This window comes from Physeter macrocephalus, chromosome 8, assembly GCF_002837175.3.
Source record: "Physeter macrocephalus isolate SW-GA chromosome 8, ASM283717v5, whole genome shotgun sequence".
NCBI lineage: Eukaryota > Metazoa > Chordata > Mammalia > Artiodactyla > Physeteridae > Physeter > Physeter macrocephalus.
This window is the reverse complement of record NC_041221.1, coordinates 157,217,997-157,239,600: the sequence shown is the minus strand read 5'-3', so window position 1 is coordinate 157,239,600 and position 21,604 is coordinate 157,217,997. Positions and strand designations below refer to the sequence as shown.

The following is a 21,604-nucleotide window of genomic DNA, read 5'->3' as shown; positions in this document are numbered from 1 at the left end:
GAATGGATAAATAGTGGTAGATTGATAAAATCAAATATTCTATAACAGTGACCATGAATGAACTATAGCCTCAGGCAATACTGTGATTCAATCCTAGAAACATACTTAATGCAGAGTGAAAAGGCAAGTCCCAGGATATGGCATACACTACATGACATTTTTCGTGAAGTTCAGGAAAAAACAAAATTAGATAATATATTATTCATATGGATATACATGCTATAAAATTATACACAGGAAAAAAAGCAAGGAAATAATCAATGTAGACTCTGAGATGGTGTTATCTGTCAGAGGAAAGCACGAAGGCATGAAGATGGGATAGTGGAAGAACTCATATATATACCAAGCGGCTGAAAATCCTTTAGCCTGTAGGTTGTCTTCTGTGAGCTCATGCACGCTAATTTTACCTTTACGCTTTATAATTTATGTATACATTGTATATCTTTTCTATTTATTGAACATACTAAAATAGATAAAAGAAGAGCCCTTCCCCCCAAATTATATAAAGTATATACAATAAGTAAAAATGTTAACGTTAATATACTCTTGGTGTGAGACTGTGATGTATTGGTATTTGTTGTATTATCCTTTGCAATTTGTAGTCCCCTCCAAAACAAACTTTAAAAAAAGGGAAAATAACAAGTGAGAAAAATGGGAAGTGAAGAAGTTGATACAGTATATAATCTATCAAGAAGATGGGCTATGAGATGCAAACTATTATATCTAGGATGGATCAACAACAAGGTCCTACTGTATAGCACAGAGAACTATATTCAATATCCTGTTATAAGCCGTAATGGAAAAGAATATGAAAGGGAATGTATATATATGTTTAACTAAATCACTTTGCAATACAGCAGAAATTAACACAACACTGTAAATCAACTATATTTCAATAAAATAAATTAAAAGAAAAAAGAGAAGAAGATGGGGGGAATTCGCTGGTGGTCCAGTGGTTGGTTGGGACTCCACGCTTCCATTGCAGGGGGCAAGGGTTCGATCTCTGGTCGGGGGAACTAAGATGTCACAAACTGCGTGGCCAAAAAAAAAAAAAAGGTTATGAAGAGTAGAATTTTGGGGTAAGAAGGGTGCTGAGAGTGACAGGTGTTATTGGATAACTGCAGAAGGAAGTGGCGGGTAAACAGAGACTTTTTAAAGATGAAGGCATATTAACATGTTTTAATATTTACTGGAAAAATTCTAGAAGAAAGGCTGAAAATTATGAGACAAGGGATAAATGATAGCATGAGATCACTGAAGGTTAAAGGAATTAGATACTTCATCTGTAATAAGTGGGAGGAAGACGGGATGAGCATAGATGCAGGTGTGTTTACAGGTTTGAAGAAGAGGAAATAAAAGCATTTGGATTCTTCACGAGGAAAATGATGACATCAGGAGAGTCAGACAGAAGTGCCAAAGGTCTGAGAATGCATGAAATTTGAAGTGGGTAGTGGGAAAGGGAAATTACTATATATTCTAAGATATGAGGTAACATTAAATGCCCATTTATGATTGGACACTATGGAATTTAAAGTAATACCAATTGTTTTATTTTTGTGATTGTTTTGTTGACAGATGTTCCTACGTAAACACCCCTCCTTGCTCATGTATGTTCGAGAGTGCAGTCTCCCCATACAAATACCTTTCAAATTGAGCGGTAACATCTCCCAGGCTCCGCACTATACTGTTATACTTTTCCTGCAAATGCAGTGTGGCCTGAGCGTGAGCAGCGTTACTTTTCTCCAGTTCAGCTTCTTTCCTAAGAAAAAGGAACAGTTAAAAGATAAAATGCTAACTGCAAATCATTACTCTCAGAAAGAGACTAGGATGTACCTTTGACACGGTGAATCATATATCCCATATCTTCATGTTTATATCAGATACTGGCAGCTTAGACCTAAATTTATGATCTACATCTAATAGCCTGTTCACTTACATACAGCTTCATTTTATCTTTCCTGCTTTTATTTTACTTCTGTTTTCATCCTAATTTACTTACTTATCGTTTCATATCATATGTACTTAGGTAGGTAGTTTAAACACTTTTTTGGAAGAAAGTAGATTAAAAAGACTCTGAAACAGAATCTTCATAGCAGCCAAAACTAAAGAAAGTGAAGGATTACCAGTTAAAAAGCACTAGGGTTGAATAAAATTTAATTCTCTGCATTTAGACATTTAAGGAATACTAGGTACAGTTAACTTCATTTTAAGAGTTCTTTTGAAAAAAGAGTTACAGAACTATGTAGATTTATTTTGATTATACCAATTACCCACATAATAAATTGTTAATTATCCAGATTCAACAACTTATTTAATAGACTATTTTGCATAGACAGAATGGCTTTTAAGACATCTTTATAAATATATACTACAAATCTATAGAGATTTTAAAAAATATTAATATTACATATTACCACAATGGTGATACAACTCTTTTGATAGGCATATGAGCTTATAAGAGATCTTTTAAAGAACTAATAAAAACTGTAAGTAAGAAGCATTATTCACTTACAGACTAAGTTGGACACTGAGACAAGACAGTTGATCAAATTCATTCTGTAATGAGTACAGGGTTTAAAAAATATATACCACAGCTAAAAGCAATCAACTAGTACTAAAGGGTTTATAATAAAAATATTCTCTTTCCTGCCCCCTAGAGGAATCATTGTCAACTTCTAAGTTTTTCTCTTAAGCTTGAAATTTCCAGGCTGGTAAGAACCTTAGAAATGATCTCGTAAAACTCCTTTATTTTATATCTAATGAAACAGAAAATAAAAGAAATTAAGATTGTCTTGCTCAGAATCACACAACTAGTTAACAGATCTAGGAATAAAATCCTTATCTCCTGACCTCTGGACTGAGTTCTTTGAGTTAGAATAAATGATTATCTCATCTTTCTTTCCTAAACTGACATCATCCACTCAAGTTTCTTAAAGTACCTGTTCCCTGAGGCTGGCTGCAGTATAGAACAATCCCCCTAAGTACACTTTCGTAGTGTTCCCCAAAATGCAAGCATAGATAAAACTTTGGTGTTTTTTTAATCAGTAACAACTAAAAGAAAACAGAAAAGGGATTAATAACAAAAGTACCTAATAAGAGATAGATACACACTTGTGAAATCAGTGGCAATTCTGTAGCTTTATGTCTAGTCCATGGTTCCTTGCCAGAAAATGTTTTACTGCTGAAATCCCAAGGATTCAAATATTTATTCACAAATTGAACTCAAGAATCAACCCAGATTTTTTGTTTTATTTTGTTTTTATACCTTCTGTATTTATTAGCTGACTCTCTTTTTTTTTTAACAACTTAAACTTTTTATTTTTATTTATTTATTTTGGTTGTGCCGGGTCTTAGTTGTGGCAGGTGGGCTCCTTTGTTGCAGGTTGTTAGTTGTGGCATGCAGATCCTTAGTTGTGGCATGTGAATTCGTAGTTGCAGCACGCATGTGGGATCTAATACCCTGACCAGGGATTGAACCCCTGTCCCCTGCACTGGAAGGTGGGTTCTTAACCACTGCACCACCAGGGAAGTCCCTCAACCCATTTAAATAAATGTAGTGGAGAAGGACCTATAATGAGATGAAAATAATATGGAATAAGAGTTTAAAAAAAAAAAGCATAAGATCTTGGGCTTTCTACTTTTTTTTTTTTTAAACCCACTAGCTTTGTCTACCTGAAATTGTCCTCCTCCTCTTTCTGGCTTTGGAGACTGAGGTTAGTTATTTACTTATTTTTTAATAAATTTATTTATTTTATTTTTGGCTGCATTGGGTCTTCGTTACTGCGCGTGCGCTTTCTCTGGTTGCGGCAGGTGGGGGCTGCTCTTGGCTGAGGTGCGCAGGCTTCTCACTGTGTTGGCCTCTCTTGTTGCAGAGAACAGGCTCTAGGTGCCTGGGCTTCAGTAGTTGTGGCACGTGGGCTCAGTAGTTGTGGCACGTGGGCTCAGTAGTCGTGGCTCACGGGCTCTAGAGCGCAGGCTCAGTAGTTGTGGCGCATGGGCTTAGTTGCTCCGTGGAATGTGGGATCTTCCCGGACCAGGGCTCGAACCCGTGTCCCCTGCACTGGCAGGCGGATTCCTAACCACTGCGCCACCAGGAAAGCCCCAGGCTTTCTATTTTTAATGACAAATTTTTTATTTTTGAATGTTTCCCAGTTCTGGGTGTTTTTTTCCCATTGTGCTTTTTTTTTTTTTTTTTTTGGTATGCGGGCCTCTCACTGTTGTGGCCTCTCCCGTTGCGGAGCACAGGCTCTGGACGCGCAGGCTCAGCGGCCATGGCTCACGGGCCCAGCCGCTCCGCGGCATGTGGGATCTTCCCGGATTGGGGCACGAACCCGTGTCCCCTGCATCGGCAGGCGGACTCTCAACCACTGCGCCATCAGGGAAGCCCCCCCATTGTGCTTTTTGATTGTTACTTCTGAAGTGTTTGTGCTCCCTCAAAAGAGGTAATTAAAAGTATAACTTACACTATGATGCAAATATGGACAAAAATGGAAATGTTTCTTATTAAAGGCTGGGAATCTTATTATTTTGGGTATTTTTCTAAATCTGTTATCACTGTAATGCTAATATCCAATAATTTTTAGAAAATATAAGAGCAGTATAGGAATCCAAAATTTTGGTTATTAAAACTCTCTTTAGTTAAACATTGGGCCTTAAATAAAGAAAAGGGCATGGCTTCTGACTTTGGCTGTCATACTCGTTTATATGCACATCCTGTGCATGTACTTTACCTGTCTGTGTTTATCCCTTATTTGTAAAATAATTCCAACCTCACCACTCACATGACTGGTGTGAGAATCCTGAGAGAATGTACTAGAAAACACTTGTTAACATCTGAAGTTTTATATAAAAATGAAGTCCTATTAATACAAACCTTTTCAGCCTTTCGTCTAGGAGTTTTAGTTCTTCACCTCTAGATTCTGATTCCTCTTCCAATTGCTTGACCAGGCTTTCAACTTGCTCCTCCTTTTGCTGTAATTTATCTAGCTCATCCAGTGCTTGCTTTAATTCTCCCTCAAAGAGATTCCTCTCTTTAACCATTTCCTCTTGAAAAGAACATAGCTTCTGTTGAAGACTAGAAGATAATTCCTGCATCCAAATAGAAAACCATCATAATAATTTGAAAGCTTTTGAAAATTTAATAAATAATTAAATTAAATTTAATGATTTGTGAGGTTTTACTAAGGGCAAAAAAGAAGTACAGATGATGAAGTCTGGACACTAAATTCAAGAGCCTCCAGGAAACTTGAAAAATAGAGAGATATCATATTCATTTTATCATGGATTATATCCTACACCTTGTTAACATTATGGTAAACGTTATTTCAGTCTTTTTTCCTACGCAACACACACACACACACACAGAAAACTAAAATCATATTCTACAACTGACTTTTATCATTTTTCTCATATGATCTATATAAAAAGAGTACTATGATTTCAATGTTATATAAAATATTTTAATGTTATATAAGATGAGTAAATATGAATAAATAAATACAAGTAAATCACTTGTGAAAAAATTCTAACATTACAAATAAAATGAAAATTGCCTACTCATATTCTAACCTTAGTTTTCCCATTCCAGAGATAACCACTAGTTTGGTATTCTATGCCTTATGGTCTTTTTCTATACATTTATATACTTAAAGTGTAAATGATATATACTGTGTATGTAAAGGTCATTTAAAATATCATAAAAATAGTAGTTGAGATCTTTTCAAGTCAATATATACAAATCTACTTAATTCCTTTGTTGTTGCAGATTGCCCAACGATATAATATTTCTTTTTCTTTTTTTTTTTTTTTAGCGGTATGCAGGCCTCGCACTGTTGTGGCCTCTCCCATTGCGGAGCATAGGCTCCGCGGCCATGGCTCACGGGCCTAGCTGCTCCGCGGCATGTGGGATCCTCCCGGCCCGGGGCACGTAAAATCTACTTAATTCCTTTGTTGTTGCAGATTGCCCAACGATATAATATTTCTTTTTCTTTTTTTTTTTTTTTAGCGGTATGCAGGCCTCTCACTGTTGTGGCCTCTCCCATTGCGGAGCATAGGCTCCGCGGCCATGGCTCACGGGCCTAGCTGCTCCGCGGCATGTGGGATCCTCCCGGACCGGGGCACGAACCCATGTCACCTGCATCGGCAGGCGGACTCTCAACATCTGTGCCACCAGGGAAGCCCCAACAATAAAATATTTCATGTGCATGTGAATGCCTGCTTGCCCAACTCTCACCAATGTGTCATATTAGTAAATGTTTTAATATATGCCAATCTTGTAAGTGACAAAAACAAATTATTTCTATTTCTTGGATTACTACTAAGGTAGAGCATCTTCTCGTGTTTACAGGCTACCTGAATTTCTTTTCTTTTTTTTTTTTTTTTTAATTTAAAAAATTTTTTGGCTGCACGATGCAGCTTGTGGGATTCTAGTTCCCTGACCAGGGATCGAACCTGGGCCCCCTGCAGTGGAAGCATGGAGTCTTAATCACTGGACCACCAGGGAATTCCCAAAGCTATCTGAATTTCTACTTCTAAGAATTATCTATTTCCATCCTGTGCCTATTTTTTTTTTTTTTAGTGAACTGTCTTTTTTTCCTCATTGATATGTAAAGGGTTCTTTATGTAATCTGCATTTTAAAAAACTGTCAGTTTCCTTTCTTGTCTAATTAGACACTCATTTACCGTAGAACTGTAAATGCCTATGCAGTAATCTAACACAAGAATGTGCTGAAAAATTTTTAAAACAATTTCCTTATTTTGCTTCAACTGTTGCTTGAATTTTTTCACATTATGAATAACCCTGTGGTGAACAGCAGTTAAATATGCGGCATAGGCACGATTATTTCCTCAGGATAAGATTCTAGGAGTAGAATTGCTGGATCAAAGGACAATTAAAAGGTTTACAATTTAAAGGTTTTCTGATACACAGGGAAATGTATTACCTAAAAGAAGCACTAGCGTTTTAAAATATTGTAGTAAACTACCTTCTCTTGTTGCAGAAGTGAATCAATTTGCAATACTTTTTGTTGTAGCTCTTCATGTTTCTGTTGTTCAAGAACAGACCTCTCTTTTAAGTTTTGTATCTCAGAGTTTAGATTTTCATCCTGTTCTCTGTCCCTATTGATGAGGTCTTCTAGAAAAAGGAGAACATTAACAATGCTGTAATTAGATACTAATATTAACTTTGAGAAACCCAAATTCCCATAATATTCCATTATACTGCTTTATAGCACGTTACAGAGATCAAATATTTCCAAAGGGGGGAAAAATAACTCTGAAGTTGGTATGATTACTATATATAAAATAGTATGTATATTATATAATAAAACCACCAAACCTAGTTCTATGTATCTACCAATTTTAAATGGCCACCCAATGGGGAAGTCAAGAACTGCACAACTACATATATTTCAATCAAGACAAGAAATATATCGAAATAAACAGATAACAAATATCGTAAAAGACAAAAATTCCCAAACATAGAACAAAATTTTTGTTGTTTATATAATTATTTTATAAAGTTGTTATAACATAGCAGTACTTTAAAAAAATATCATCAGTAGTACTTATCTAAAGAAAGTAGTACTATAAACAGTGGAATACCTTTTTCTTTTTCAAGCAGCTGGCATTTAGCATTCATGTCTTCTACTTGTTTAGACAACATAGCAACATTTTCCTCCAGAGACTGCTTAAGGCTTAAAACTTCATGATTCTTCTCGTTCAGATTTTCTTCTAACTGGGCAATATCTAGCTTGTAGTTTTCCACTTGATCTGATGCACAACTGCATTAAAACAAAGTATGTTGAAAAGCACATCTATTTAAGCATAGAGAACATTAAATGAAAAGAGATGAAAATGATGTATTCATCACAGTTCAACAAAATAAAGTCCAATTTAAAACTACTCTTCATTTTACCTTATTTCTTCGATGTATTCTAAAAGTTTTTCTGTTTCAGATTTTTCATCAATCTTTTCTTTCTCTATTGAAATACTAAAAAAAAACTGCATATATTAATATACACAATAATCACGCATAATGCTTACTCTGTACCAGATACTGTTATCTCAGGTAGGCTGACTGCAGAGTCCAAACTCCTAACCATTCACTTATGTGACCTCTCAAGTTGACAACATATGCAAATAGGAGGCTCAAGTTTTTTTTTTTTAAGTAAGAAATCTTTCCAAATACATTCTGACAAAAGGGTTATGATGATGAGAGTCATAATCTGCAACACTCCAAGTGTAACAGAAATCATCTTTTCTGTAGCTTTCCTAGCTTCCCCACCTTCCACACATACAAAATAGCATTTTGTGTGCAACAAAGCCTTTGTTCCAGGCTGCCTTATATTAAGTTACTTATGTGTTTACCTCCTCCAAACACCACAATTTGAGAAACGGGCAAGCAACTTAAACAGACACCTTACAAAAGGATATATATGAATGGTCAATAAGCACATAAAAAGATGCTCGACATTAATAACAACTAATTAAAATCACAAATGAGGGACTTCCCTGGTGGTGCAGTGGTTAAGAATCCGCCTGCCAATGCAGGGGACATGGGTTCGAGCCCAGGTCCGGGAAGATCCCACATGCCATGGAGCAACTAAGCCTGTGTGCCACACTACTGAGCTCATGCGCCACAGCTACTGAAGTCCGTGCACCTAGAGCCTGTGCTCCGCAACAAGACAAGCCACCTCAATGAAAAGCCCGTGCGCCGCTATGAAGAGTAGACCCTGCTCACTGCAACTAGAGAAAAGCCTACGTGCAGCAACGAAGACCCAATGCAGCTAAGAATAAATAAAATAAATAAATTAAAATAAATAAATAAAATCACAAATGAGATACTACTTCACATCCACTAGAAAGGCCGAAATCAAATAGATGACAACATCAAATGTTGATGAAGATATGGAACAGATGAAACTATCACATTGTTAGGTGGGAGTGTAAAACAGCAAAACCACTTTGAGTGTTTTAAAAAACATTATATGTATACAACCCTATGACACAGAAATTCCACTCCTAGATATTTACTCAGAGAAATTAAAGCCTGTGTCTACAAAAAGGCATATATAGTAGACTTACTGATAATAGTCAAAAACTGGAAACCCAAGTATTGATCAGTAGGAGAGTAATAAACAAATGGAGGTATATTCATATAATGGAATACTACTCAGAAATGAAAGGAGCAAATTATAATACACACCACAGTATGGCTGAATCTCAAAAAATTATCTTAAACAAAAGAAGCCACATATACACACATATGCATGCGTGTGGTAATAAATGTCCCCAAAAAGGCCAAACTAATTTATGATGATAGAAGTCAGAAAGTGGTTGCAGGGGTACGGGGGCAGCCATGGGGGAGGAACAGGGGAGCAGGAAGGAGAATGAAGGAACTTTCTGAGGGGATGGCCACACTCTCTACCTTATTTGGGTGGTGGTTATACAGGTGTATACAATTGTCAAAGTCACTAAACTGAATACTTATGATCTGTGCATTTTACTGTATACAAATTACAGCTGAGTAATAAAAAGAAGGCTAGGATTGTGCATTAATCACAGCTTCCTATAGCAATACTTCTCAGTTTTGGTCTCACTACAACCTCTGTAAGATTATGTTGTTAGAAAGACTATGAGTCTTTCCTCATCATTGATATAGAAGATGTACAAAAGTAATACATTCATACATCTTTCAGCATAAAATGTTTGGGAATGATTAGGGCTCATCTGTCACTTAGGAAGAGAAATAGGGCAAGTAGAGGCAGGCAATGAGGTAAGTATGAAGGGAAGGTTAAAGTCTCAGTAAACAATAACTAGCCGAGAAAGGTAAATCAAAAATTGGTTACACACACACACACACACACACACACACACACACACACACACACACATTGGTTATACAAAGGAATCTCTTTCCTTTTAGTCACTCACAGTTTCCCCTCAAGTTGTGCTATTTTCTCCTGAGACTCTTCGAGATTCTTCTGGGTAACCTGCAGCTTCACCTCCATGCCTTCTTGTTTAGCCATCATGCTCTACACAACAGAAATATCTGTTTTAGAAAATGAGAACTTGTTCAGATCCCCCGTTCCAGACACAGCAAACTTACCAAAGGTATCACTCACCCTCATCTTTATTTCTCTTTTGTTTCTAAGTTTCATCAGCTCAAGGCTTAGAATTCTCAAATTCTTCTGGTTACTATCATCAGAAAACTAAGTACAACAAACATAAAAAATCGAGAAATATTTTCTATTAAGTCCTGTAAAAAAATCACTTAAATATTGATTATCTATTATTGGGACTATTATTTGTCTACAACATACTCTGGTAGAGAAAAGAGCCAGGATTACTGGTTTTACACTACTACTGTTCTTGTCTCTCCTTTTACTTCATGTGACTTTCTGGTCTACTTTTGAAATCAGCTTCAGTGGTCATTTATCTGTATATGCTAGAAAGTCCACTGTGTGGCTCTAAAATAAGCTTCTTGGAGAGAATTTCGTAAAGTGTGTTTGCTTAACAAAATGCATCTGCATTGTTTGGTCTACTTTGAAATATGTAGACTATAGGGTCCATCGCAGGCCTAATAAATCAGAATCTCCCTGAGTGGGGAACAGGAATCTGCTCCCTTGCCCGTGATTAATTCTTATGCATCCTTACTCCCTTTGTAAGCAAAGAGCCCAGCACATTACAGGCCCTGAATAAATGACTCTTATTAAGCTAAACAGTGATTTACAGCTTCCTTCTACTTCTGTAAAAAAGCAAGACGACCATGTTAAGTCCTTTAAGATCATTAGTATATTAATATTGATAAATACAATTTATCTATTGAACACCTTTAGTCCACACAATTATTCATTTCCCACTATATTTCCAAAAGGATTTGAGATGGAAGCTTGCTATTATGCTATTATTTATTTCAGAGAAAGATCTTTAAAGATACTTCTAGATGTAAATTCTGCAACATTTATTAGTGGCCTTATTTATTGGGGGTGACTTTGAAGAAGGTGAGAAAATGTCAGACATTAAAACAAAAAGTAAACTTTTTTGTTTATAACCTCTTATGTGCCAGGCACCAAAATAAAAAAGATGCAATAATAATTCCCTGGAAGCAGCTTAATATTTAAAGTACATTTAGTGAAGGAAAATGACTAAGGCCTAAAATTCCCAAACAGCTATATGAGAAAAAAAACATGTTTATTATTTATTCAATTGTAAATATTATCATGAGGTTCAAATACCTTAGATTTTAGTAGCTCATTAGTCCTGGTTAATTCAATAAGCTGTTTTTCCAGTGAAGCATTACTTGCAGAGAGAGATGTTTTTTCCCTGATGGCAGCATTTAGCTTTGCTTCCATCTTCTCCAACTCAGCTTCCAGATCCTGCATCCGCTTGTCTTGAGCACCACGTTCCTGCACAAGAACACGAATCTGGAGAGAAACAAGGCGATGAATGAATAATTCACTGATTACTGCCAACATAATCACTAAATGCTACTGATAATCAAAATATTAAAGTTCTAGACGAACTTCTGATTGTGACATGATGCTCTTAGATATTCTTAGCTATTTAAGCAATCATATTTATTTTATGACACATCTTGAAAAACTAAGAATTTTAAGAACAGAGGATTTGAACTGTCATACACTTCTAGGTGTAATTAAACTGTTTATTCACGTTTAAGGTATTCTACCTATAAAAAGTCTTCTTTACTCTAGTTCTAATTATAGGAAGTCAAATTATAGCTTGAAATGCTAAATATCTTTTTCTTTTCTGGGAAAGCAGAACTGGGCTTCTGAGTAGGATATGGTAGGCATCAGCAAGCCATCATTCCTGCTGCAATCACTAGGTAAAAACCAAAACCTAAATCAAAAACACATACTTGTCAACAGAAAATGTGGAAGCCAGAAGACAATGAAATGTTTAAAATGTATGCAGAAAATGTGCCAATCAAAAGTTCTATTCCCAATGAAAATACCCTTTAAAAATATGAAGGTGACATAAAGATGTTTTCAGAGGGGAAAAAAAAAAAGGCTGAGAGTATTTGTCAACAGTAGAACTGCATAAGGAATTCTAAAGGAAGTTCTTCAGGCTGAAGGAAAGTGATCCCAGGTGTTTGTAAGATATGCACTTTAAGGACATAGATAGATTGACAATAAAGGGATCAGAAAAGATTTACCATGTAAACATTAAACAAAAGAAAGCTGGTATGGCTATGTTAATATCATATAAAGTAGACTTTAAGGCAAAAAATATTACTAGGAATAAAGAATTTTACAGGTAAAAGATTATTTCAAGAGGAAGACATAATCTTAAATTTGTTGTGCACAACAAAGTAATATCATAACTTCAAAATATACAAAGCAAAAACTGACAGAATTAAAAAGATAAATAGACTAATCCCCAGAGCTACAAATTTAAAAATACCTTTCTCAGTAACTGATAGAATAAGCAGACAAAAATATCAGTACAGATAAAGATCTGAAGAAAACTGTTAAACAACTTGAACTAATTGTCATATATAGACCACTATAACCAACAAGGGCATATACATTCTTTTCTAGTGCACATAAAACATTTACCCAAATAGATTATTAGCTGGGTATAAAAGTATCAAGAAAGAACAGCTGCATTAAATCACATGAAAAGTATTTTCTACCCGTATTGGCTTTGTATTCATACTAATCTCAGTATTCTAAGCCAATTGCTTTAACTAAAAATATATCAAGCACCACTTATATATACAGCTGTGAACTAGATGCTAGGGACTGAACGAGCTTTAAGATTCCCTACCATAAGATTCTTTATGCCTACATTATTGGTTTAAAACCAATGTTGATAGCACAGCATAAAGCAGAAAAAAGGACGCTGAGATTATCTACATCACACCTTTTTCAGTTAAAGAAACTTAAGCTCCAAAAAAGGACTATAAACTCAAATGCTTACATGACCAAGCAGATAATATAAATAAAAGAGCCAGGTGAGGACTAACTGAGCAAATGTGGGGTCTAAAGAAGGCAACGGATGTGGAAACTGTGCTATCAGATCTTCTAATTTTGCAAGAGAAGTCAGAAATCTGAATTTGTTTTGCATGATATTTTACTTTTAATATTATTAATTAATTCAAATTAATCAAACAAACAACAAATACTGTGGGGCTTAAATAAAATAGAGCTGTATTTGTCAAAAATTCCTATTCTAAAAGATTAAGTAACTGATACAAATTACCAGTTCTAATCCTGGCACTGCCACTCACTCACCATCTATCTCATAGAGACTCGGAGACACTCAGTTATTATATATTTAAGTATTAACTCCTACATCATAGGCATGTATCCTCAATAAAATGATAGCCAATATTACTAAAATAAACACAAAAAGGATCAGAGCAACAAGGGCAGAGATTTGAAAAGTTATTTTGACATATTCTTGATCTTAAGCCAATATTTAACTGTAATCAATAGTAAGTTTTAATACATCAAAAGAATATGTCTAGGGGACTTCCCTGGCGGTCCAGTGGTTAAGACTCCACGCTTCCAATGCAGGAGGCATAGGTTTGATCCCTGGTCGGGGAACTAAGATCCCACATGTCATGTGGTGTGGCCAAATAATATAAATAAATAGAAAATTAGTTAAAAAAAAAAAGAATACGTCTACTAGAAAGAGTTGCTCAGTAATGGAAACACAGAAAAAAGACTGCCAGAAAAGCAAAGCTGGCAGTGATCAGCCTCGCCCTGCTTAGGGAAGTAGGCAGGTGTTTTAGGTCAGCTTTGCTCAATAGAGATTTCTGCTACGATGGAAATGCACTGTGCAGTATGGTAGCCACTTACCACAAGTGCCTATTGAGCAAGTGAAATGTGACTAGTGGAACTGAAGAACTGAATTCTTAATTTTATTTAAATAGAGATATGTGGTGAATGGCTACTATATTGGATAGTACAGGCAGTAGGTCATTTTATCCTTGAGGAAGGCATATACCTATAGTGCAGAGATGCAGTAAGTTAGCACAACTCCATCACAATTCAAATAACCTGCTAGGATTTCATGCTCACCAAGTTTTCTAGCTAGTTACTGTCTTAACACATAGATTACTATATAGGAAGAGTGTATGCTATGAGCAAAGGTTAATATTTGATCCACGTATAGTTGTAATAAACTAACATATTGAGTTTTAGTTACCAGTTTTTCATGAAGTAGATTATCTTGAATCCGTCCCTTAGTGTGCTAACAAATTGCATTCCACATTGACAACCAAGCTCTAAAATATGGTATCCAAGCCAAGGATTGGTTACCGTGTAGGTACTGGCCTGGATGGTACATATGCCTCACTATATGACTCCTCAAATAGCAACAGAATCCTTGTCTCTTAACTCTGTGTAACTCTTTTTCCATTATATTGCACTTACTTTTCAGTAAGTTCAAAGTACTGCTTACCTCTTTTTCCAACATCTTCAAATCTTTTTCATTCTTTTGAGATTCCTTCTATTTGAAAATCAAAGAACAGAAACAATCAAATTTAAGTGCCACAAATACCATAGCCAAATTTGATTTTTAGTTATCAGGAAAGATTAAGGGTTCCAAACATTTCACTGACTCTATAAAATATTTTGTAGGTGACTTACCTAGCAAATGAAGGAAAAGGTTCTTCAAATCTTAAAATATTTCAGGCTTGAACATTTTTACCCCAATAGATGAGGCTTTTGCTAACAAGTCCACTGAAAAGAACAGGTCCTCTTTTCTAATGTTAAATAGCAATACATTTTAAATACTTAAGTATGCTATCTCAGGAAAAAAAAGACTCTTAAAAAGAGCAATCAACCTAAACTTAGATCCCAAATATGAAAAAAAACTACAAGTGCAAAAACATAAAGTAAAACTGAAATAATACAAACTGATTCTAATCCACTCATTGCCTTTATTCTCAATAAGATGTATTTTTACATATCTTTTTATATCCAATAGCCTTTCTGAGATAATGGTCCAAAACAGAATATCTATCTTTTCCATCTAAAGATGGAAGAAAAGTCATAAACACCTTGAACAAAATGTGTTTCATATATTTGTAAGTTGGGGGAGGGTCACCAGTCTCATGTTTATTAATTTCACGCCTGATAGCATTTTCTATCAAGGAAGGCCTATTACGTAGGAGTTTTACACAAACTTGTTTGTAATTTAGTTTTAAATTTCAGAACTGTTTCTCCAAGAAATTCAAGTCAAGAAATTTACATCAATTTCCAAGAAAAGGGTATCTGTATCAGTGCTGCCCATAAAAATATAATGCAAGCTATGTACATAATTTCAAATTTTCTAGTACCCATATTTAAAAGGTAAAATTTTTAATAATACATTTTACTTTACCCAAGATATCAAAAATATTATTTCAACATGTCATTAGTATAAAATTATTAACAAGATATTTTATATTTTTGGTACTAGGTCTTCAAAATTTGCTGTATATTTACACTTACAGCACGTCTCAATTCAGATGCTAAATTTTCATTAGAAATATCTATCTATATTTAGATTTCACAAAATATACAGATGAAAAAGTAGATTCACATACCCAAGTTATTCCAAAAACATTTAAGTTTTATAACAACAGAATCGAGTATCAGTTTTTAACTACCCATTAATTAAAATTAAATAATTCTAAAAATTCAATTCTTCACTTTCAAGTGCTCAGTAGCCACACGTGGCTGATCACTTCCACATTGGACAACAGCTCTTTTTTTATAGAACAAGAGACTTAGGTAATCGCCAAATTAATGAACAAGAATAAGCTTAACTTATAGCTTTGATTTCCCAACTCTGAATCTTTTCACATTAAAATACCAAGTTGTGCAACTCCTTAAGGAAGTACAACTTGCTTTATGAACTAATGGAAACCGTAACAGTAGGCTCTTGCACAAGCTATAACATGAAGTTATTAAGAATTTAATCTCCTACCACTCCTTGGCAGTTTCTGAGTAGCAAACCTCTTTTAGGCATTAGAATGTTTTTTACTTTTTCTTGGCCAATATTTACTCTTCCGCCAAAACAAATAAACAAACAAAACCAGAACAACTCAAATTATGGTAACTAACAAATCAAAGCATTGCATAATTTTTAAAGGCTTACTAAGTATTATAAAATTTACCCAGCTATAGAAATGACTGAGAAGTGGAGAACATTTTGTAATTCTGAACTAAGGGCACATTTAAACACAATATATTTAGTAATGACACAGGCAGGTATGTAAAGCTTGCTAGAGTTCCAATGATAATGTTTTACTAATTTACAGATTTACCAATAACCTTGATTTATACACTTAACCCATTCTAGTCAAATACAGTACCTTTCAGAAATATTTTCATATTACAGTTTATAAACCAGCTAGAATATAAGAGCTCATTACCTTTAATCCCGAAGTCTTAACTTTTCTTGCTGAAGCAGGCAAGGTAGTATCTTTGTCAACATTAAGATTTTGTTGAGATTCTGCTATAAAACAAATTGTACAGATCATGGTTTGTGCTTACATATTTGAACCACAGACAAAACACAATTCCCAAATTTCTTATAGCAATATAAAGTTATTTTCTTGATTGTACATTTTCAAATAATTAGTTGCACAATATTTTTTACACATCTCTTTCCTGATTTTCCTAATATTTTTTCTAATATTCTCCAACAGAGAGTTAAAGTAACCAAAAAGGAAAACTACATATCTATGGCATCTTGCTTAATTTTCCTGGTTATACGACAGTGTAATGATGAAAGTGTTATTCTGAAGTTGACCCTTTTGTAAATCTATCAATTAAGAAAAATTAAATATAGGTGTAGCTTCACATTTTTAGAAATACTACAGCATCTTTAAATTTAAATACTGTTTTCTTAACTTCAAAATTTATAAGATCATATAACCATTATTTTATTTTGGGATCAATTACCTTTTTGTTTTTTAAACCTTTGTGACTTCTGAAAGGATACTGGTCCTTTCAATACTTCTGAAGTTTTAACATCATAAGCACCTGGAGATGGTGCACATCCTAGAGGAAACATAAAATATTAAAATCTCATCTAATGTGACTTATGATCTTAAGTTAAAAACATGTCTTACAAATATTATATGATATTTATATGTGGAATCTAAAAATTAATACAAATGAATCTATAATGCAAAGCAGACACAGACTCACAGACATGGGAAACAAACTTATGGATACCAAAGGGGAGCAAGGGGGGAGGGACAAATTAAGTGTATGGGATTACACATACAAACTACTATACATAAAACAGATAAGCAACAAGGATCTCCTGTGTAGCACAGGGAATTATATTCAATGTCTTATAATAACCTATAATAAAAAATAATCTGAAAAAAATATAATTGAATCACTTTGCTGTACACCTGAAACTAACACAATATTTTAAATCAACTATACTTCAGTTAAAAAAAAGTCATAGTAAAGTAATATAAATGTAAAAATACTATTAATAAATTGCTTCTTTTTCTAATTAAAAAAATGATATAAGTGAACTTATTTACAAAACAGAAACAGACTCACAGATTTCAAAAACAAAGTTATGGTTACCAAAAGGGAAACATGGGGAGGAGGGATAAATTAGGAGCTTGGGATTAACATATACACACAAACATATCTATATAAAATAGATAACCAACAAGACCTACTGTAGAGCACATGGAACTCTGCTCAATATTCTGTAATAACCTATATGGGAAAAGAGTCTAAAAAAGAATGAATATATGTGTATGTATAACTGAATCACTATGCTGTACACCTGAAACTAACACAACACTGTAAATCAACTATACTCCAATAAAATTTAAAAAAAATTGCTTCCTTTGTTTTCAAATGTAAAAATAGCACCCATATGATATTAGGCTTCTCTGTGAAGAACAATATCATTATCTTCCCAAATGACCTTTATTTCAATTGGGTCAAAGGAACACAGACAACCGAGCAAAACAACAAAGACAGTTTTGGGATGAACATTGTGTCAGAACAAGCAATACAGCTTTGTTATTAAGGATTGAATATAAGAAATAAAATATTTGGAATCAACTCTGGAGTAATACGAGAAATCACTACAGTGCCACACACACACACACAAAGCATCAAATAAATGGTAACTTATTATTCTTGAAACTGTGAGCTTGAAATTTTGTGTAATTGGCAAAAGCAGTTTAATCTATTATAAAGCAAACAAACAAACAAATCTCCTTAAAAGACACACTGCTGACAGAACTTAGAGTAGGTTCTTTGAATGTCTGGAAAATTATATGGTTCTTGAGTCTTCTAATTAAAAAATATGCTTGTGCTGACCCATTTGCTCCCTTGGCCTTCCTTTGTGAGCAGAGGTCTTTTCCATTTGCATTTTAGCTAATAGAAATTAAGGTGTAATGAGTGACTGTTAAAAGTGTACATTATAAAGGATAAATCATGAGCTTTGATATTAAGCTCTGTCACTTACAGGCTGCTCAGTACAGTTACAAAACCCCTTAGTGTCCTCAGCTGTAAAATGAGGACAATATCAGTACCTGCCTCACCTGGCTGTTGGCAAGAATAAACCAGATCTAGTAGGGAAGACCTTAGCATAGTCCCTGCATACAGTTAGTAGCCACTAAATGATGAATGCCTTACCAACCACATGGAAGGCTTCATGGTTATTGTGCTTTTGCCCCGCAGTGGTTAGGAGCACAGGATGGCTTTGTGGAGGCCTGGTTTCAAGCCCCAGTTCTGACAGTTTGGATTGTGTAACATTTAGCAAATAGTCTCCATCTCTTCATCAATAAAATAATGAATAATAGGGATTTGGGGGAATTAAAATTGAATAATCTATGTAAAGACTTGGTGTGGTGCCTGGGGTACTGTCAAAATTGGCTCCCATTACTTCATCTATAGTGTTTTCAGTAAGTGCTACTGCCATAATTTTACACCCATAAACTGCCTTTACCAATCTTTCTTCATTAGCCTGAATGGGATATCCAAAAGAAATCCACAAGTTCAAACTAAAAGCAATAGTAAAAAAAAAATATATATATATATATATATATATATATATTTTAACAGTGAGGCCTTCGGACTTGACCAACAAATAGCTATCAATGCTTCCTAATTCCTATTCCCTTTCCTCTGCTTTAGTTTCTCCACAGCACTGTTTATTGGCTGCATTCTCCAACTGAATGTAAGCTTCATGGAGCAGGGAATTTGCTTCGCTCGCTGTTGTAACCGTATCATTCTGAATAGTGCTTGGCATGTAGTAAAACCTTACCATGTGTTTCAGGAAAATGAATCAATTAAGTAAGCCCCATCCCAGCCCTAAAAATCGCCTTCTATTTGCCTCTGATGAAGGGAACCAAGAGGGGCAAGAGGCGTGAGAGCATCTTCTGTCCCCCAGATCCTTTCCCCGTACGCACCAGAAGGGTCATTGAATCGTTTCAGGGGCGCCTTAGGAAAGGACATGCTGACGACCAGCTGCACAAAACCGAAGGTTTCTAGGGTGCTCCTCGGCAACTTTCTGCGTCTTGTTAGGTCCTATTCGCTTCAAATTCAAATCTCCCCGCTTATTCCCCGCCCATCCAACTTTAACCAATCGGAAAGCCAAAGTCTTGGGCACACCAATCCAGGACGGGAACATCCACAGAGCATGCGTACTCGGTTCTTGCAGCGTCCAATTAGGTGATCTGTTTAGGCTACCATCCAATAGGAGACTATTACTGTCTCCTCTAGCCCCCCCCCCTTTCCCCACGGGCCCAACCCCTACTGGCGTTACTCAAATTTAACTACGCACCCACAGCATTTGCGCAAGCGCAGTTCACATCAAAGAATTTCAGTCGCTTTTGACGTCATTTTGGTGGCAATGTAATGAATTCTGACTTTACTGGTTCCAGCTCTCTCCCATCGTTCCTTGGATGTAAGCTTTTCCGCATTTCAGTTCGTTAAACCTGGGTCCTGCCAGCGTCCTAAATGGCCCCTGAAAGGGAAAAACGAACACGAGCGAAGACTTCAGGTTACATTCCTGCGCATGTGCAGTGACCCGAGCGAAGAAGCCGGGGCGTGGCTCGAACGCGGAGATTCTGTGCGTGCGCTCAGCTCTCTGTGCCGCCGCGGCCGGGAGGCGACTGGAGTATGTCAGCCCCGTTTGAGGAGCGCAGTGGGGTGGTTCCGTGCGCAACACCGTGGGGCCAGTGGTACCAGACCTTGGAGGAGGTGTTCATTGAAGTTCAGGTCCCGCCAGGCACTCGTGCCCAGGATATTCAGTGCGGCCTGCAGAGCCGGCATGTGGCGCTGGCCGTGGGGGGCCGCGAGATACTCAAGGTAGCGGCAGGTTGGGGCTTGTGCTCAGTTTCTTCCCGGCCCCCTCAAATCTCTGAGTGCTAGAGTTCATAGTTTCCTTGGAAAGACTGGTCTGCGGAGACCCCACCCTCAGGGCCAGTCCTGAGTTGAGGTGGGAATTTGAGTACGCCACTTTTCCTGGCTTTGTTTCTAAGCTAAATGAAGCTGTTTCTTTTGTTCCTCTGCGAGTCTTCAGCTGAAAACTGCTTAACTAGATCGTTGAAGGAACAAATACATATGGTACCTATACTTTCTTTTAGGCACTGATCTCGGTGCTAGTAGGACAGCGGTGAACGAGCCAGATAATGTTCCCGCACTCAGGAGAGGTTATGCTCTTGTAGGGAGTCATAATTAAACTAATAAATATTTAGGCAGTTACAGGAAAATAAAGATGAAAATCAAGGATAAAGATGTCAGGATGAGGATTCGAAGGTGATGTCAGGTGATTTATTTTCTCATCTGAAATTAGAAAAATTCTGCTCGTTTGTGGAGTGGTTAAGCAGTGTCAAGAGGTTGTGAAGAAAATAATATCCCTTTTATTCTCATCAGTACCCTTTGGATCTGGTACCCATTTTTTCCTTGTTGAAATTTATAGTTAAATTCAGTTAAGTTGAAGTTAGATTTCTTTCTCAGATTAGGTGCCCAAGATATTTGATGGCAATGTTGTGTAATGGTCAAGGGATACTGCTTGGTAAGATACCTGGCTTTGCCATTTTTCCAGTTTTGTAACCTTGGGCAAGAGATTATTCATTGTTTAAGCCTTCATCCACAAAGTGGGGTAATTTTAGTACCTTTCTCAGGATTGTTTTGAGCATAGCATGGTGAGTGAAGAGCTTGGAGTAAGTAGTGACTGGTATGTGATAAGCTCACACTACGTGTTAGTTATTATTATTTTATATGAAAGTGTTTTGAGTGCCTCAGAGAAAAGGAAGATTCATGTGAAAGACATTGATTTATGTTAGCTTGGATCTTGACCTTTCTGAATAGTTGTGCAATTTTGTGTGGTTTCCTGGACGGTGATTTAATATTACATTTCAAATTTACTTTAGTAAATTTAATTTGCAGTAGCTTAGGGAATTTAGCAATAACTCTAGGATTTTAGACAAGTAGGATTTTTTTCCACTGGTATTGACATGAAAAGAATGTGTTTTCTTTTTTTAATGTGACATTTTAATTTCATTTCCTACAACAAATCAAAATCAAAATAGATTTTAGCAGATGCATTCTCTTTTTCATTTTTTTTTTTTTTTTTTTTTTTTTTTTTTTTTTTT

General features: G+C 35.7%; 2 protein-coding genes across 6 annotated transcripts in view; one reads left to right on the top strand and one right to left on the bottom strand.

The window, feature by feature from the left end:
- HMMR (hyaluronan mediated motility receptor) overlaps positions 1-19,550 on the bottom strand; it is a 28,774-nt gene extending 9,224 nt beyond the window's left edge. For 2 of the 5 annotated variants that reach the window (XM_024115827.3, XM_024115829.3), the window contains exons 1-12: positions 19,415-19,550; positions 16,923-17,021; positions 16,391-16,473; positions 14,431-14,478; positions 11,238-11,426; positions 10,125-10,211; positions 9,934-10,034; positions 7,916-7,990; positions 7,603-7,781; positions 6,984-7,132; positions 4,874-5,088; positions 1,643-1,759 (exon numbers count right to left, since the gene is read on the bottom strand). In XM_024115827.3, the coding sequence (XP_023971595.1) occupies positions 1,643-1,759; positions 4,874-5,088; positions 6,984-7,132; positions 7,603-7,781; positions 7,916-7,990; positions 9,934-10,034; positions 10,125-10,211; positions 11,238-11,426; positions 14,431-14,478; positions 16,391-16,473; positions 16,923-17,021; positions 19,415-19,460 (1,388 nt within the window). In that variant the 5' untranslated portion in view covers positions 19,461-19,550. The remainder of the gene's footprint in view (positions 1-1,642; positions 1,760-4,873; positions 5,089-6,983; positions 7,133-7,602; positions 7,782-7,915; positions 7,991-9,933; positions 10,035-10,124; positions 10,212-11,237; positions 11,427-14,430; positions 14,479-16,390; positions 16,474-16,922; positions 17,022-19,414) is intronic. The other 3 variants (XM_024115828.3, XM_007121346.4, XM_007121347.4) reach the window with 3 other exon arrangements.
- A 371-nt stretch (positions 19,551-19,921) lies between these two features.
- Positions 19,922-21,604, top strand: part of NUDCD2 (NudC domain containing 2) — a 6,287-nt gene continuing 4,604 nt past the window's right edge. The window contains exon 1 of the mRNA XM_007121345.2: positions 19,922-20,315. Coding sequence (XP_007121407.1) covers positions 20,127-20,315 — 189 coding nt within the window. The 5' untranslated portion in view covers positions 19,922-20,126. The remainder of the gene's footprint in view (positions 20,316-21,604) is intronic.